The sequence below is a fragment of the Hyperolius riggenbachi genome, chromosome 6 (assembly GCF_040937935.1).
Source record: "Hyperolius riggenbachi isolate aHypRig1 chromosome 6, aHypRig1.pri, whole genome shotgun sequence".
NCBI classification, from domain to species: Eukaryota; Metazoa; Chordata; class Amphibia; order Anura; family Hyperoliidae; genus Hyperolius; species Hyperolius riggenbachi.
Genome location: NC_090651.1, coordinates 101,978,810 through 101,996,015, shown reverse-complemented (window position 1 = coordinate 101,996,015; position 17,206 = coordinate 101,978,810). Strand labels below are relative to the sequence as shown.

Sequence of the window (17,206 nt, the reverse complement as noted above, 5' to 3'; positions counted from 1 at the left end):
CCCAGATTTCTCACTTTTAGTAGTTTTTAATTGTTTTTATTATGTTTGTGTTTGGAATTGAATAAAGATTGTGATATATTGGCTACAAAATTACTATATTGTCAGTGTGGTGCTTTTTAGGCGGCATCTTTTTATTCCCTTTTGCTGATTCTTGTCTAGCTCCTAGCACACTCTGCATCATTATATTTAAATTGATTGTATGGTGCTGGTCCATTTGTTTGATGTTTCAATTTATGATCCACATCTCTCTGCTAGAGGACATGCCTGCTTTACAAGCTGTACTGAGCATGCTCGGGATTTGCCTGGTTCGTTTTTGTGATGGGAGGGCACAAAGAGAAGTAAGATGGCGGCACAGACAGCAATTTCTTTGTCTTTTCAGGGCATTAGGTAACTAACACATTTCACCTATTTTACATCCATTCAGGTGTACACAGCAATAATATCTCCATTTAGGGCCTCTTATCAACCAGGATTTGTGGCAACCGATGCAACGCAGTATGTGGGGACATCATAAGTGCATAGAATGCATTGTCTGATGTTCCCGGTCCATGCGTTGTCATTCACCCTCAAATCCTCATTTCATTTTATGTAAGTTTTATCCTTGGGGTGTTTGGTGGGTCAGGTAAGTGAGGCTGGATAAAATAAAAAAGTGAAGATCCATTCTACATGGACCCAAAATGAACATAAAGGCAATTAAAACACATCTCCTGGTTTTAGAAAAACTGTAAAGAGGATAGATGGCCTGTAGGTTATAAGTGAATGTATGGAATGGGAGCTGTTGGGAACATTCCTGTCACCAGTGAATGATTACCTTTGCTTTTAGCTCCCTCACTATGTACATGAATCTGCTGTGGGGGAAGGAACGGTATTGGCTTGAGGTCTTGTGCTCTAGACCTCATATCCTCTTTTAGGCGCTTACTATTAAAACCTAATTGGAGCATTTAATGGTAATGATATATGTCCAAGCCATCTGGCTGAGGCATGTGGGGAATTATGAACCGGCTGAAGATCAATACTAGCTCCTTCCCCCACTGACAGGCCGAGCTTGGTCCACAGGCTTGCATTGTGTGGTGTGACTGTGGGGAGAGAGCTGTCATGCCAGACAGCCCTAGCCTTTACCATGGTGAAGTCTAATGCTGGTGACATGAGAAGACCTTTCTTGTGCTTTGGTTATCGTTTTAGCACCTTCTGCATTCCGATGCAAGGAATGAGCTAATGGAGGCTTTCCAACAGTAACTAAATGTAGGAAGGATGGTTACTGGAGAAACCAGAGAGAAGGAGGGGTAGTAAAAAGCCACAAGTTGGTGTTGAGGTTATTTTTGCAGTTTAGACACTCTAAATACATTATTGTACGGCTTTTGAGTGTGAGGGAGAGTTCAGTTAAAAGCGCTACAAATAAAAATAGGCACGAGATATTACTGATGGTAGAATATCAGTAACACTACCGATATTCTACTGTTGTCTATCTCAACTAATTCTCACACTACGTAGATTTCCCTAACACTAGCCTTTTCCCTACCTATGCTTAACACTAACCTACCCCCTAACTATACTTAACCTACTCCCTAACTATACCTAATAATAACCTACCCCCTAACTATACCTAATAATAACCTACCCCCTAACTATACCTAATAATAACCTACGCCCTAACTATACCTAATAATAACCTAACCCCTACCTATACCTAATAATAACCTACCCCCTAACTATACCTAACAATAACCTACCCCATAACTATACCTTCCCCCTTAACTATACCTAACATAGCCTAACACTAACCTCCCTACTACCTATGCTTAACTCTAGCCTACCCCTACCTATGCCTAACACTAGCTTTCCCCCTACCTACAACCAGCACTAACCTACCCCTACTTATGCCTAGCACTACCCTACCTACACCTAACACTAATGTCTATGCTGCTATTTTATCCACTGCAGATCTGTAGGGAGGGGTTGGAGAGTACTGTGGGTTGTCCTGCTTAAGGCACCAAAATGGCCAGAAGCAGCCCTGCCTAGCTTGAACAAAATTAAAGCATTGCCAAAGCAATCAATCAGATTGTAGGCAGTGCTGCTCCGATACCACTTTTCACTATCTGGAACTAATTCGGATCCGGATACCCAGATATCCAATCCGGGTCGGATATCAGAGTTCACGAGTTCAAGTGACACGTGCCACTTGGCAAGTGGCACGTGACAAGTGCCGAGTGACAGTCAGACAGCAGAGGAGAAGACACTAGTGCACACTAACTGTCACGCTGGCACTGCTCACAGCACAACAGTTCTGTAGAAAGCTAACCAGATGGTACTACTACTCTAACAACTACTAGCACTGACTGCGGTACTACAGTACTAACTACACAATAACACAGTAATCCTATCCCCTAATCCCTAAACTAACCTATACCTAAGGCTAATAGCTTGCCAGCAGGCAGCAGCTGGCCTGGTCTGTGCCCAGCACACACACAGACACATAACAGCTGCATGCAGCACACACTGACTGTCACACAAATGACATCAAGCTAATTAATGATTTAACAATAGTGTAGTGTTAGTGAAGGGGTTAATCACTGAACAGCTTATCACTGTGTACAGCCCTTCCTAGGCTAGCAGCACTGGAGCACACTCTGTCACACTATGACATCAATCAAGCTAATTAACGATTTTACAATACTGTAGTGATAGTGAAGGGGTTTATCACTGAACAGCTTATCACTGTGTTCAGCCCTAGGCCAGCAGCACTGGAGTACGCACTCTAACTGTCACACTAGTCTATAACATCAATCAAGCTAATTAATGATTTAACAATACTGTAGTGATAGTAGTGAAGGCGTGAATCACTGAACATCTTAGGTTTATCACTGTGTACAGCCCCCTTTGTAGGCCACCAGCACTGGAGCATGTCTCTCAGTGAGCATTCAGCAAGCTAGGACGATCTGTCTCATCATGGCAGCCCTCCTTATTATACAGGGGGGCTGGCCAGTGTTCCTTTCTGAGATTGGGTGCCAGGGCTTAGGCTGGGAGGCCTCTGATTAGCTCAATGAGGTCAGATGGGGCTGGCCAAGGTTCCCCAGTGTGATTGGTTGCTAGGGCTTCTGCTGGGAGCCCTCTGATTGGCTCCAGGACGTCATCTCCTTAGTTACAGTATTTCGGATCCGAATATCCGCGGTATGCGCCCAAATATCCGCAGATAGCTATCCGGATTTGGGCCCAGGTATCCAGAATCCGAATCCGGTCGGATAGCTGAAAAAAAGTTCGGATATCCGGGTTACCCGGATATCCGGAATCCTGATGAGCAGCCCTGATTGTAGGTAGCTCTCTATTCTCCGGTGTATACTAAAGTCTGGATTAGTAAAACTATCATGTCTTTTTCATGCAGGTTGAGAAGGCCAGCGTCAGCCATTTCTTAGACTTCTTGTTCCTGATCTCCCTAGCCATGATCTGGGCAGTCTGCCCTATGGACAGCCTTGCGGTGGTTGGTCAGTGGATACAGAACAGATTACGAGAGGTAAGGGAGTGGCGACTGTTGTCACACAAGTCTAGTTCTAATGTGGACATTAGATCCTGTCTTATTCAACATTCATTTACATTAACCTTTTTCGGACCAAGTACGTTGAATCAACGTCCACCAGGTGGTTCTACCGTTACCGTTCTGACTAGACGTTGATTCAACGTCCGTGCTAACGAACCGTCCCGACGCGATCGTGCGCACCGGAGAGGGGAGATTAAGCTGTCCTATGACAGCTGGCATCTCCCCTCAGTGATCAGCAGCCATCGCGTATGGCTGCTGATCATGTGATCACTACGATCGCCGTCGGATTGTAGTGATTAATTTGACAGCTGCAGCGGTAGGGGGGAAAGAAGAGGATCCACTCACCTCCCTGCCGTTCCCGCGACGATCGGCGCCCCCCACCGCTCTTGCCGGCATCTCTGCTCCTTCTGACGTCAGCGCTGGGTCCCGGCTTGATAACGTCATCAAGCCGCGACCCAGAACTCAGCAGCAGTAGGAGCTGAGATGCCGGCTAGAGAGGAGGGATCCGCTGCGGCTCGTCGCTGGAGCCTGGAAGGTGAGTGATTGCTGCTGACTAAAGGGGGGACACCTGGCCACACAGAGGAAAAAAACATTTCTTTGTTACAGCTGATACAATTCCTAAAATAAATCTGCACATTTTCTACTTCCTGATTCATGGAAGCAGACATATTTTTAACAGCCTGTGCTTTCAAATGAGCTTATCTGCCATCTCTGCAATGGCAGTCATGTGACACGGGAGAGATCAGATTACAATTTGTGATTAGACACAAATGAGGGGGAATTAGGGCTCGTTCACACTAGAGGCACTTTTGGACTTTTTTAAGCGCTGACAATTTTCCAAAAGCGCCCTTAAATCGGCTACACCATGCTTTCCTATAGGGACGTTCTGTGCGCTGTCAGTTGACATAAGCACGGCATGGACCATTTTCAGGGCGATTTGCCCGGAATGGAAGGTATAGGAAAAACGCAAAACGCTCACAAAATCGGTTTGTGCACCGATTGCGTTTTTTAAGAATAAATACATTGTATTTATTCTTTTCTGGATCAAAGAGACTCGAGTCAGGGAGTGAATTAAAAAAACTGCTCTGGAAAAGCGATTAGAAATGCTCTTTTAACAAAAATACATCGCCCACCCAAGCGCCGGGAAAGAAAAAAAAATGCCTCAAAAAACTGCCAAGGCGACCAGACACGCTATCGGAACGCAATGGGAACGAGGCCTTAAACAGGCTAAACTCTCTAAATACATACAGGGTGTATTTCTCTCTGGTTTCCTTCTGTCCTGTGCGAGAGTTCAGGTCCTCCACTTTTCCCTCCATCTTCTGTCAAGCTCCTCCCAGCACACATACACTTAGTACACATAACTATTCATGCACATAGAAGGAGACCCCATTTACACACAAGAGGAAAAAGAAATGCACAAGCGTTTATAGCCTAGTGGCCGCAAGGTGGCATGGAAACGGTGCTGGAATTGCAGCCATTTTTAAAATGGAAAAGGAAACTTTATAGAGCTGTCTACAAGGAAGTAGTTGGGTGAATTTGGCTGAAAATGACTGCTAGTTCAATCAGACATGACAATCTTTCAGGGGTTGTCACTGTTTTTTTTTTTTTGTTTGTTTGTTTTTTGTTTTGTTTTTTAGTGATTTTTGGCTTCAGGTTTGCTTTCAACTTTCTGACTCATGAAATATAATGCAATATTGTTTTTGCTACAAGGATAAAATTCAACAAGGCAGCTGAACCCCACTGTTTACCTACAGCTCCTGTTAAGGACCCGTCTGCACTACCTGTCTACACCACTACCTCCTGCCATACTGTACATTACACTCTGATCATGTTGTTAGCACACTGCCTCTGGAAGTATGCTAACATGAGCTTGAACTCCCTGAACTCTTGCACAGGACTGAAGAAATACATAGAGAAATGCACCCTGTATGTATTTAGAGAGTTTAGCCTGTTTAATCCCCTCTCATTTGTGTCTAATCACAAGTTGTAATCTGATCTCTCTCCTGTGTCACATGACTGCCTATGGCAGATAAGGCAATTTGAAAGCACAGGAGGTTAACAATATGTCTGCTTCAATGAATCAGGTAGAAACAGTGCATATTTATTTTAGTATTTATATCAGGTGTAAGAGCCTGAGCCCACTGATGCAGCTGTGTCCGCTTTTCAGTTACACATCAGTGTTACAGATGCTGAAAAGCGGACAGAAGCGGATACAACTGCGTCAGTGGGCTCTGGCCCTAACAAAGAAACGTTTTTGTTTAAAGGTTATTATGCTGTTGCTTTTCTTTTAGAGCAGAAAAGACGTTCTGAGTTCAGGTCCTCTTTAATAAGAAAGCCAACCCTTAGGCCTGGGGCTCACTACAGCGCTTTTGAGCAATCGCAAAATGCTAGTGTTGGTGATTAAGCATTGTGATGATCGGCAATACCATACTCAGTGTTTCACTGTTGCAGTGTTTTGCCAGTCGCCCGCGATCATCAAGTGCTGTAAAAGTGCTCGTAGTGGGCCGCAGCCCTAAAACTCTCCTAGTGTTTTCACATCCTCATTGCACCCTCAGATTTCTTCTGTAGCAACCCAGCTGCCTATACTGAGTTCCTGATGCAATACTAAAAAATTACAAGTCCTATCCTGTTAACTTGGCTTGCAAATCTGCGTTTTCTTTCTCGGAAATCCACCATGCTTTGCAAACAGCATAACCTCTCTTTCAGCTTACATTTCTCTCTTGCAGACTTTTTATAAGTGCATTTTACTCTTCTGGAGATGCTGTAATCCAATCATTTGGCTTTCACGATTTAGCCCTCGACAACGTTTCTCAGATACCTTTGCTTGCCCATTTTTTCCTGCTTCTAACACATCACTTTTAAGAGCTGACAGTTTACTTGCTGCCGAATATATATCACAGGATTTGTTTCAGTCTGTTTTTCTCTCTCCCATATTATCTGTGTACTGTGTAATTGTTATACATATCATTTTTAGAAGACTATAAGACAGTAGAGAAATGCACCTTGTATGTATTTGGAGAATTTAGCCCATCTAATTCCCTCTCATCTGGGACTAATCACAACTGTAATTTGATCTCTCAGCGATGTCTGCTGGCTGCAGCGGTAGAGCAGTTAATTTTTGAACACAGGATGTTAACCCTATGTCTGCTTTCATGAAAGCAGGAAGTAGATGCTGCAGATGTATTGCTTGAGTTCTGTAAGCTGTAACAAAGAAATGTTTTTCTTTAAAGGTTATTTTGCTGTTGCTTATATTTTAGAGCAGTGAGGAAATTCTGAGTTCAGCTCTGCTTTAAAGCCAGAGCTGTATTTTTCCCACTATATGCTGCGTTATTAACTAAGCATTTATATATACATGTGTGTACGTGTGTGGTGGGATTGATTAGTGACTTTACTGCTCCTGCCTGACTGCAGCAATACCAGAAGCTGATGTATGCCTTCTATTAGATGTATTTCTTTCCTCAGCTTCCACTTTGGCCTCTGGAAGGTCAAGGCCTGACATCCTAGACCCACACTGATGGTAATAATGTTGCTCTTCAGGGGATTTTCATTCTTTTTCTGGAGACGCTGACATTAACGCATTGTCTGAGGCCTTGAACCCACTGGAGCCTGAGCCCTGCCATCTTCTTTATTGCAGTTTATGTTCGAGAGGCCATTCAGCAGGACGTTAGAGGCCGAGGCTGATAAAGTGGGACTGCAGCTTGCTGCAAAGGTAAGAGAGCTTCATAGTGGTAAGGATACACAATGCGTGTTTATTGCAAGAGGCAAAGCAGACTACTCCTAACAACCAATCAAAATCTTCTTCTTTTTTTGGTTCAAGAAAACCATGTGTATGCCAACAGGCTGTAGAGTGAGGTACAAATTGTGTTTAAAGGGAAACTAATGCATACAATGGTAAAATTTAAAATGCATACACATAAATGCACATTTCTCTCAGATTATAATTACTTTTTTTCCTGTGTCGCAGTAATTTACAGTAGGCAGTGAAAATGTGACAGATGTGACAGGTTTTGGACAATTCCGTCTCTTCATCGGGGATTATCAGTTTTTCCTTCTTTACAAAACCACTTACTGAACTGCAGTAGCTCAGTCCAGCTGCCAAAATAGTGTGCAAGTAAGTAGGGAAACTTTGACATCTTTGTATGAATCCTTTCCAGGGAGTGCTTTTGTAAAGAATAAAGGCAATGCTTAGAATACCCCATGTGGAGATGGACTAGTCCAAATTATGTCAGCTTTTTGGCTACCTACTGATAGTGAGAATAACATGGGAATAAAATGTAATTTATGATGCATGCTACTCTGGGAGAAATGTACATTTTTTTATATGTAAGAATTTAGAATTTTACTATTTAATGGTCCTTTAACAAGATATTGAGGGTTAATTGTTTAGCCCAATATAGCACAATACACAGTATGCCAGCGAGTGTGGGCCTGTGGTAATTATGGCCAGGAAGGATTGTTACAGGCATGAGCCGCCGTCCCATAATGCAATGATTTATGCAGCTTTCCGTAAAAGTGGGACATGCGGTGTGATGGAAGGTTCCCTTCACAGCTCGTCTGTCTGGCGTGATGTACAAACCACAGCGTAAGGAACGCCTTTGTCAGGGAGCTTGTACACATGCAAATACCAGGCCTGCCCTGAATAACATCTGCTTCTCCTGGGTCTCTCTCTGCCCGTGTTATCATCTCACATATGTGGCGCTTGGAATTCCGCCTGAGAAATGTCACTTCAGTGGGGACCGTGTGCAAGATTCACATTTATGGGGACGCCTTGAGACAGCCACCATCCTTGCTGCCAGCAGACGTAATATGCTGATGATGGACGAATAGGAAGGAGAATTAACCTGCATAGCTGGAGCACCCAGGATGCAGAAGCAAAGCCGAGTACTCCAACCACAATTCTAAATATACCATCTGACAGCTAAAAAATGAAAAATCTAAATAAACACTGTATTGTGTTAAAGTAACATTTATAAAGCCCTGCCTTACAATAATTTCCTTTTATGCGTACAAGTGTGTAAAAAAAAATAAAAATGTACACCGGTGTAATTTTACTTCCTTTGCAATGCCTCCAGCTGGGGGCTCCAATACAGAGAGTAAGTGGCACATACATAAAAAAATGCGCCTGGAAAAAAGGGCGCAGGGGATTGCTGCTAGTAAAATATCGCTGAAATTATATTCTTCTGCTGGATTCCAATAGTAAAATATCGGTAATGTTTATCAATATTTTATTTTGGCTAAACCTAACCCTACTCTCACACAGAACCCTCCTTTTACCGATGCCTAAATATAACCCCCCTGGTGTTGCCTAACCCTAACCCCCCTCCCTAGTGTTGCCTAACCCTGCCAAGCTGCTACTTGCAATTTACGTTGCTGTATATTGCAACCATTATAAAAGAATCTGCAGCCTCCAGGACTCAGGGTAGAAGATGCTGTTGTCAAAAACCTGAGCGGTTCTTGCCTTTTTCATGATTGCTAACTCAGTAAAGTACCAGCCTTTAAAGCATTGCTATCATATAAATCCGGCATAGCGGTGTCTGAACCCTCTATAACAGTAATTATAGATTGACAGTGTACCTTGAAATGAATCAGAGCACTCAGTATATGATTTTATAGAAACAATTGTATTTGCTTATCATACAGCATATATACAAAATATAAACAGTTCCTAGTTGTGTTTCCTTCTAACAGTATTCCATCTTATCAAGGCTTTATAGCCAAGCAATTATCAATCTTCTAAGTACATTCAAAAAAGAATATAACAGTTGTGTTATGTAGAATAAGATCAAAAGTAGTCTCATCTGTATCAATAGCTGTGTATATAATAGCTGTGTAAAACTTGTAGTAATCTTCTTAAAGAGATAGCATAAAAAATAGCTTCTAAAAAAACTTCTTGCTAACATCTTAACAGAACTTAATGCTGAAAAATTAATAAAGTAAATCACCAGAATATTAAGTATATTACCCCTTCTCTGTCATCTCTTCAGCATCTACAACCACGTGTGGGAAGGTAGCTTCTGCCTCATGTATCTTCTCAGGAGATTGTTGGGTTTCTGCAAACTATGAGCTTTTAGCTCCTACTTTTATAGGGATTGGATGCAATGTGGCTGCCTAATCTGGAATTTCCCTGAATCCCAGGTTCTAATTGGCTAAAGCTTCCATGTGTCAATGCTTTATCATGCAGTTGATTAAAAATGGACGTCACCAGCCATCTTGTCTGCTGGTTGACTTTTTGCCCCAGACATTGAGACTAAACATTATCATTCATGACGCATTTCTGATAAAGTGTTCTCTGCTAATTAGGTTGGAATGTCTCGGTACTTTCCCAGACATAAGCTTGGTCAAACTGACACTAACACAGACCTGTGAGAGTCTTCAGCAATTTAGGGCTTATTGAAACATACAGGGCTTCTAATATACTTATTTAAATATAAAGCTTATTATATAATTCTTCTTAAAATAATTAATCATATAAGAAATAATTGCATAGTAAATCTTAATAATATAAAATCATGTTCTATATATTTGCCTTTCTTATGAATAAATATAATAACTTCAACCAGCAGATGTCAGCATTTCATCATGTAATAACAATCTGTATTAATAATATTCATGTTTTAAGACTATGAAACTGCCAGGTGGCATCATTGAATCATCTTTAACTAATTGGGAAAACACCTTCTTTGTTTTATATTTTATAAAGCCTGTTCCCAAAACATCATGTGGTATCAGCTAGCTGAGACTAGAACACGTCAACAATCCTCCAGAATCATAACAATCTCACGAGAATGTTTTACTGTCTCAAAGCATCACTGGTAGAATCCAGTTTTTAAATGTATTTCAAAGTATTCAATTATATTATATAGAGTTTAGCAATAACTATTTATTTCTTTAAAAGGACTGTATTGATTATTAATATTTAGATGAATAATATCTATGTGTAATAATTAAGAAAATGTACATATATAATTACTGCAGTAATGTGAGTTTGAACTTGTTCCCAGTCTTTACACAGAAGCATCTTTGAAATGTCAAGGCCACAGACAAACGCACTAACATAAACAAGAATGTTCTAGCTTTTTGTAACTAGAATAATCCAATTATGAGTTTCACTGCCTGAAATATGCTGATATGTCACAGAGCAATATTTTTAAAAAAAGTACTCTAACTTTACAGTTTACAATGAAATTTTGCATAGAACATTAAAACTTAAAACATACACATATGACAGCTTTTCCTGCATAAATAAAACCGCTAGAATTCTGACACTGTAGGACATTCACCAGAAATCACCTGATGTGTGGCGTTGGGGGAATTCTTTGTTAGGTGCAAAGGGCTACCCAGAGGGGATTGCCAGGAGAATAACATCCCTGGCGGTCATCTTTTTCATACATCAATGCCATTTTATTTCACTTTTTAATAAGTGGACTTTTCTTTTAAAGCAAGTAAGTGATATTGCCTCTGCAAGAACACTAACAACTATAAACATTTTTCACTGTAGAAATACTTAAAGAGGAACTGTAGCAACATATAATTATTCAGGATACCCACTTTTATGTTAAATATCCCGGTTTCAGCATCAGAAACACTTCCTATAGCTGTATATTGCTGTGTATTGGTGTGTACCCCCCCCCCCCCCCACACACACACACGATTAGGCTAGGCTGTTTTATTATGTTGAATCCATCCCTCAGAGGATTCTGGGAGACCAGCAATATTTTCTACTGGCTTTAGAACGCTCATTAAGGGCCAGTGCACACCAGAAAGCGCTAGTAATTGCAAACGCTCAGCGCTTTTTGAAGTGATTATTCTAGGCATGTGCCTAGCGATTTTTGGAGCATTTTGGTGTAGCGTTCTTTATTTTTTCTTACAGTAGAGCTGGAACTGAACAGCTTCTGTAACAAAAACGCTTGGAAAATCGCTCTGATCTAACAATCAGGCTGAATCGCCTCAGAAATCAGCAGAAATCCTGCAGGACCCGTGTTTGTGTTTGGGAGAAAATCACATCGCTCTGGTGTAATCCATCCCATTCTAATGCATTAGCCAAGCACTTTTGAAAGCGATGGCGTTTTTAAAAGCGCTCAGAAGCGCTCTTGGTGTGCACCAGCCCTGAAAGAACATTTTGCAGAGATCATCTGCCATTGCTACATTTTAGAACGTAAATTCGGAAGAGGAAAGATTTTACAATGGGCAAAACACTGACTAAATATAAAAAAAAAAAACTAATATTGTAAGAAGTGTATTCATTATTCTATTTTGACTACAGTTCCTATTTAATGCTGTCTGTGTCCCCTGTAATAAATAGAACAAGGATTGACTGAAGGTTTCGCTCTGTCATGGAGCCAGATAGCAGAAAAATCCTCTTCCACAAAGCCTTTTGCTTGGGGTTTGGATTTCAGTACAACAAGACCCTTAGTATCAGGTGGGGATTGCCTGATGTCGGGTATGTGTACTTACCAGTTGCTAGTGTGACCAGTCTTACAAAGCTCCAGGTGTGTCACCTGCCTCTCATCGGGTCTGGTGACATGCCAGGTGACATGCATGGATGCCGGAAAGCCCCTGTGAGCAGCAGGAAGAGTAGAAGATCACACCTGGAAACTTGCTAAGTATTTTCTGCCCTAAAATGCCATGCAAAATGTCAAAAGCACTGTCCCATTTATCCCCCTCAGGCATGCCAGTTAATTGAGACTTCCAGTTGCCTGAGCCCTGAATAACGGGGACTTCGCTGTATATGTTATGCAGGAGAACAGAGGCGCCAAAAGGATAAAAGGAAGGTAAATGAGCTTAAAAAACCAAATTCTTGGTAAATAGAGGAGGTAGTGGTGGACTTGCCTCCTCCAAGTAGACAAGGAAAAAAAGAAGCAGTCCTAGAAGCTCAACTGCAATAATATAATTGAGCCAGGGAGTCAACCAGTCCACACCCGGATCCTTCAAGGTGCAACAATCCACAGCAATAGGAGAAAAAGACTGGGTCTCCACCTGGATAAATGCAATTGTAGCACTATTTTATTGCACCATAGTGACAAAACAACACGACGTTTCAGCCAGCAGGCCTTTAGCAAGTGTATTTTTTCTTCTATTCCTCCAAGTAGACACACAACGACTGTAGTAAAGACAGTCAATATATTTTATTTATGAACTCAACGCGTTTCGCAGGTTTGATCTCGCTTCATCAGGCAATAACAGAGCAATAGCATATGTGGTCAGTAGAAGAGCCAGGCACCTCTGTCGTAACCATTTACCAGTACATATTACACTATTGGGGCTCTTGGTGTTCCTTGTTTTTATCGCTGTATATGTTGTTCAATAAGGCAAAGCACAGCTCTATGGGCACAGTAAAAAGTCAGATATTCATTCACGGATGATGGACCACTGGTTACTGTAGGTTGTTATTTGGGTTTGTTACCTTTTGTGTGTTTCGCAGTCAGCCTCCTCAGCTGTCTCTACTATCTCCGAATTTTGGGCCTCAGCATCTTTGTGGATTCCGGGCAGCGTTCGGGGAACTTGGCAGATAGTTGAGAACTAGCTATAAATACACCACACTTTTCCTGTGCTGTCTGTAGGAGGCAGGAGAGGTAAATGTAATGGAAATGTATGAGAGCAATGAAAATCCTAACCGAGATGTAATGGGCAGTAGATCCTCCTAATTCCCCTGTCACAGTGGCGCACACAAGCAGCTGTGCACGTAAAAGTCTCCTACGCAGGCTACAAATGGGGAAACGGCAGCTTCTTATTTTATAACTGCCCGGGGGAGGTGCATGTGGGAGGGGCAATACAATGACTGGCATAGGGCAAGCTTTATTTATTTATTTTATTTATAAAGTGCCAACATATTACGCAGCGCTGAACATTAATTTAGGTTACAGACAATATTTAGGGGTGACATACAGCAATATGACAATACAGGAATACAAGAAAACCAGATCACACAGCACAGTATGATTACAAGGTAATGCTTAGTCACTGGATGGAGCATGGAGATTAGGCAAGTTAGGTTCACTCAAATGCATAGCATAGCATGGGTTCACAGTAATGGAGGTGCAAGATCAGGTAGAACACAAAAGGAGGAGGATCCTGCCTGAAGGATTACAATCTAGAGGGAGAGGTAAGGACACGAATGGTAGGGGACCAGAGTTCAGCTGTAGGTTTAGAGCACTTGTGAGGGGTAGTAGGCCAGAGTGAAAAGGTGAGTTTTGAGGGCTTTCTTGAAGATGTTGAAGGAGGGGGCTGCCCTAATGGGTGTAGGTAGGGAGTTCCATAGTGTTGGAACAGCTCTTGAGAAGTCTTGGAGGCGTGCATGGGACTGGGTGATGCGGGGGGCGGTTAGGCGAAGTTCATTGGAAGAGCGGAGTGAGCGGCTAGGTGTGTACCTCTGAGTAAGATCGGAAATGTAGGTTGGACAGGTTTTGTGGACAGATTTGTAGGTCAGACACAGTATCTTGAATCTGATTCTGGACTGGATAGGAAGCCAGTGGAGGGATTCTAGGAGGGGATCCACCGTGGTGGAGCGATGGTTATGTACAGCTCAGCGTTTTGCTTCTATTAAAGGACATCTGTTGTGCAAAATTACAAAATAAAGATGATTTTTAACTAGTAAAAACAAGTATAATGAATAATGCTATTTAATAAATAAATAACTGGGCATCATAAAATGATAATAGATTATCAATGTGTTGTAACATTGATGTTTGACGGACTTAGGGCAGTACCAAGTAAGGTGGGACCATAAATTAAATCCAAACGTGGTATACCTTTAATTTGGTATATTCCTGAGTTTAGTGGCATAAGTGACACGTCCACTGTGGTTGTATCCATTGGGCAGAATTTTATAAACAACAGAATATGTTTGTTCTCTGCACCTTTCCTCCAGACACCCACCTTCTTCTCTTACCCACCCTACTACTCATCCCCAACAGATCATGAGATTTGTGTCAGGATAGGCCATCCAAAGTTTCGCAGGGGGGCCCAGTAATTTCTAGTTATGCCCCTGATCTAGTGTTTGTGTCATGGGGGGGAAGGGGGTTTATGGCGGTGGGGTTGCGATAACAAAGACCGAGCCCCCTTCTATTACTAATACTCCTAAGGATACATGTTACTAATATGTGTACAAGCTGAAATTGTTTGCCATTAACCCTTTCCAATTCAATTTTCCGATCAACCGTGACCTTGTCTGACACTTTGATCCACGTAGGGTGATGCCGTGCCAAACTAGATCCGGCAACGGCATCCCCATCAGCAAGCCCAAATGCACCCACATTGCGAAGCAGACTAAAGGCGGCCACACACCATACATGTAAAAGATCAAATTTTTCACCAATTCGATAGTTTCGTTCGAGAGCTTTTCTTTATTTTCGATCAATAAATTTGATTTAATTTCCCGGGTTGTTTTTTTCGATTTTTGGAGATTGGACTTGTTGGAAATTTCAGACCAACTTTATCAAGAATTGTATGGTGTGTAATGGATTGTCAATTACTTGATGTACAGTTCCAATCAATTTTTTCTGAGCTTTCAATTATTTTATTCATGATTGGGGAAAAATTGAACAAAAGTGTGTGGTACATTGGTCAGCAGTGTTCTCCCCAGATTTTTTTCCAGCCCTGTGGCATGAAAAAGTAGCCGGGTGGCATGAAAAAGAAGCTGGGTAGGGTGAGATGAGAGAATGCAGGGCCGGTGCATCTGTGAGCAACTCTGCTTACAGCATAGGAGGAGGTGAGCAAATGACAGCCGGGTGCTCACCGAAACTAGTCGGGTGGAACACCCGGATAAAAGAGCCTGGGGAGAACACTGGTCAGGCCTCTTGCACACTACACAGGGCTGTGGAGTCGGTCCAAAAATCCACCGACTCCGACTCCTCAGTTTAGGATTCCACCGACTTCGACTCCAACTCCTCTAATTTGCATATTACAATTTTGTTGATTAAAAGTATGTAACATGAAATTCGTCTCTTAACTGCCAACGCTTAGGAATTTTACAAGACAACTGAAGTGAGAAGGATATGTAGACTACTATATTTATTCCCTTTAGACTAAAACTAGTCCTTGGTAAGGGCTCGTTTCCACTATAGCGAATCCGCATGCGGGCACTGCACGCGGATTCGCATAGGTAATGTAAGTGGATGGGGCTGTTTCCACTTGTGCGGCTGCGGCAGCGTTTTTTGGTGCGGCAGAAATCCGCACGGCAGGGCCGTCAGATTTCGCGTGCAGAAGGAATGTGCGCGAATCGCCGCTAATGTAACTAATAGGGAAATCGCATGCGGGGTGACCATGCGTTTTTTGACGCGAAATCGCATGCGATTTCGCATAGGTATTAATGTTATTTCACTCAGGCAGTGACATGGTTAAAATCGCATACAGCCTTACCTATGCGGAATCGCGGCAAAAACGCATGCGGAATCGCACCCGCATGCGATTTTGTCCGCGGTGGAATGCAGGCGATTCCGCACCGCACTAGTGGAAACGAGCCCTAAGAGTACTTGTAAAAGGTACAAACCGTAACAAAGAACATCTATCAGGCCCTAGGCAATGTAAGTGTGGGTACATGTAAGAATGATGTGCAGGTACTCTGCAGGGGAATGAGGAGATTTTTCCTCTATTACACATTCTTCATGCACAATCTGAACAAGGTTTATGGGTGACAGACAACACCTCTGTGTTCAATGTGCACAGCATTCTCAGTGGATTCCCTGCAGCTCTGTGGGGAGTGCATATGTAGAGTATAGTACTACTGTGTAACAAAGTAAACCTGAGACAGATGAAATTAAAGTTTTATACATACCTGGGGCTTCCTCCAGCCGCCTTCAGGATAATCAGTCCCTCGTTGTCCTCCTCCACCACCTGGATCTTCTGCTATGAGTCCAGGTACTTGAGCCAGTCGGGCGTAGTGCGCATGCACACACTCCACCGCCAGGAGCATACTACACCTGTGCAGCACTATTGCGCAGGTGCAGAATGTTCCTGGCTGTGGGAGCGGCATGCGGCCGGACAGCGCTGGCTGAATTACCAGGACTCATAGCAGAAGATCCGGGTGGTGGAGGACAGTGAGGGACTGATTGGCATGAAGGGGGCTGGAGGAAGCCCCAGGTATGTATAAAACTTTACTTTTCATCTGTCTCAGGTACCCTTTAATTTGTAGTCACCAAACCAAATTTTAACAACATATCAAATTATTTGATTTCATCAGCAAAGGGAGTGCATACATTTGCATAAATCAGCATCAGTGCAGAATTATTTCCATCTCATTGACCATCTCTATTAGTGACACAGCTACACATCAGGCTTTATTCTTACAGCATCTATATATATAATAGACTTATGCTGCGTACACACTTGCGATAACGATCGCTCGTAAATGCCAATTAACGATCGCTCGTAGTCGCTCGCTCGATCATTGCCTAAAGTTCGTTCCGAAGCGATCGTTAAGCCAAGCGATGGAAGGGCAATGATTGCTTGAGAAAATTTTCCAAATAGTTGGATTTAATCGAGCGATTGTCGCCGTTAAAATGAAGTGTGTATAGCGATCGTGCGAGAACGATCGCTATTATTAGAACAGCGCATGTGCCTTCCAACTGGGAACGTACGTATTTCCGGAAACGTTTGTTTCGTAGCGATCGTTCAGTGTGATATTTGAAATCATGTTAAAGAATTGTGCACTTAACCCAAATGTTTATTAAAACATTA

General features: G+C 42.4%; 1 protein-coding gene across 1 annotated transcript in view; it reads left to right on the top strand.

Moving 5' to 3' along the window:
- LOC137522060 (metalloendopeptidase OMA1, mitochondrial-like) overlaps positions 1-17,206 on the top strand; it is a 61,031-nt gene that overhangs the window by 18,757 nt on the left and 25,068 nt on the right. Inside the window, exons 5-6 of the mRNA XM_068242083.1 lie at positions 3,380-3,508; positions 7,167-7,241. Of these exons, the coding sequence (XP_068098184.1) occupies positions 3,380-3,508; positions 7,167-7,241 (204 nt within the window). The remainder of the gene's footprint in view (positions 1-3,379; positions 3,509-7,166; positions 7,242-17,206) is intronic.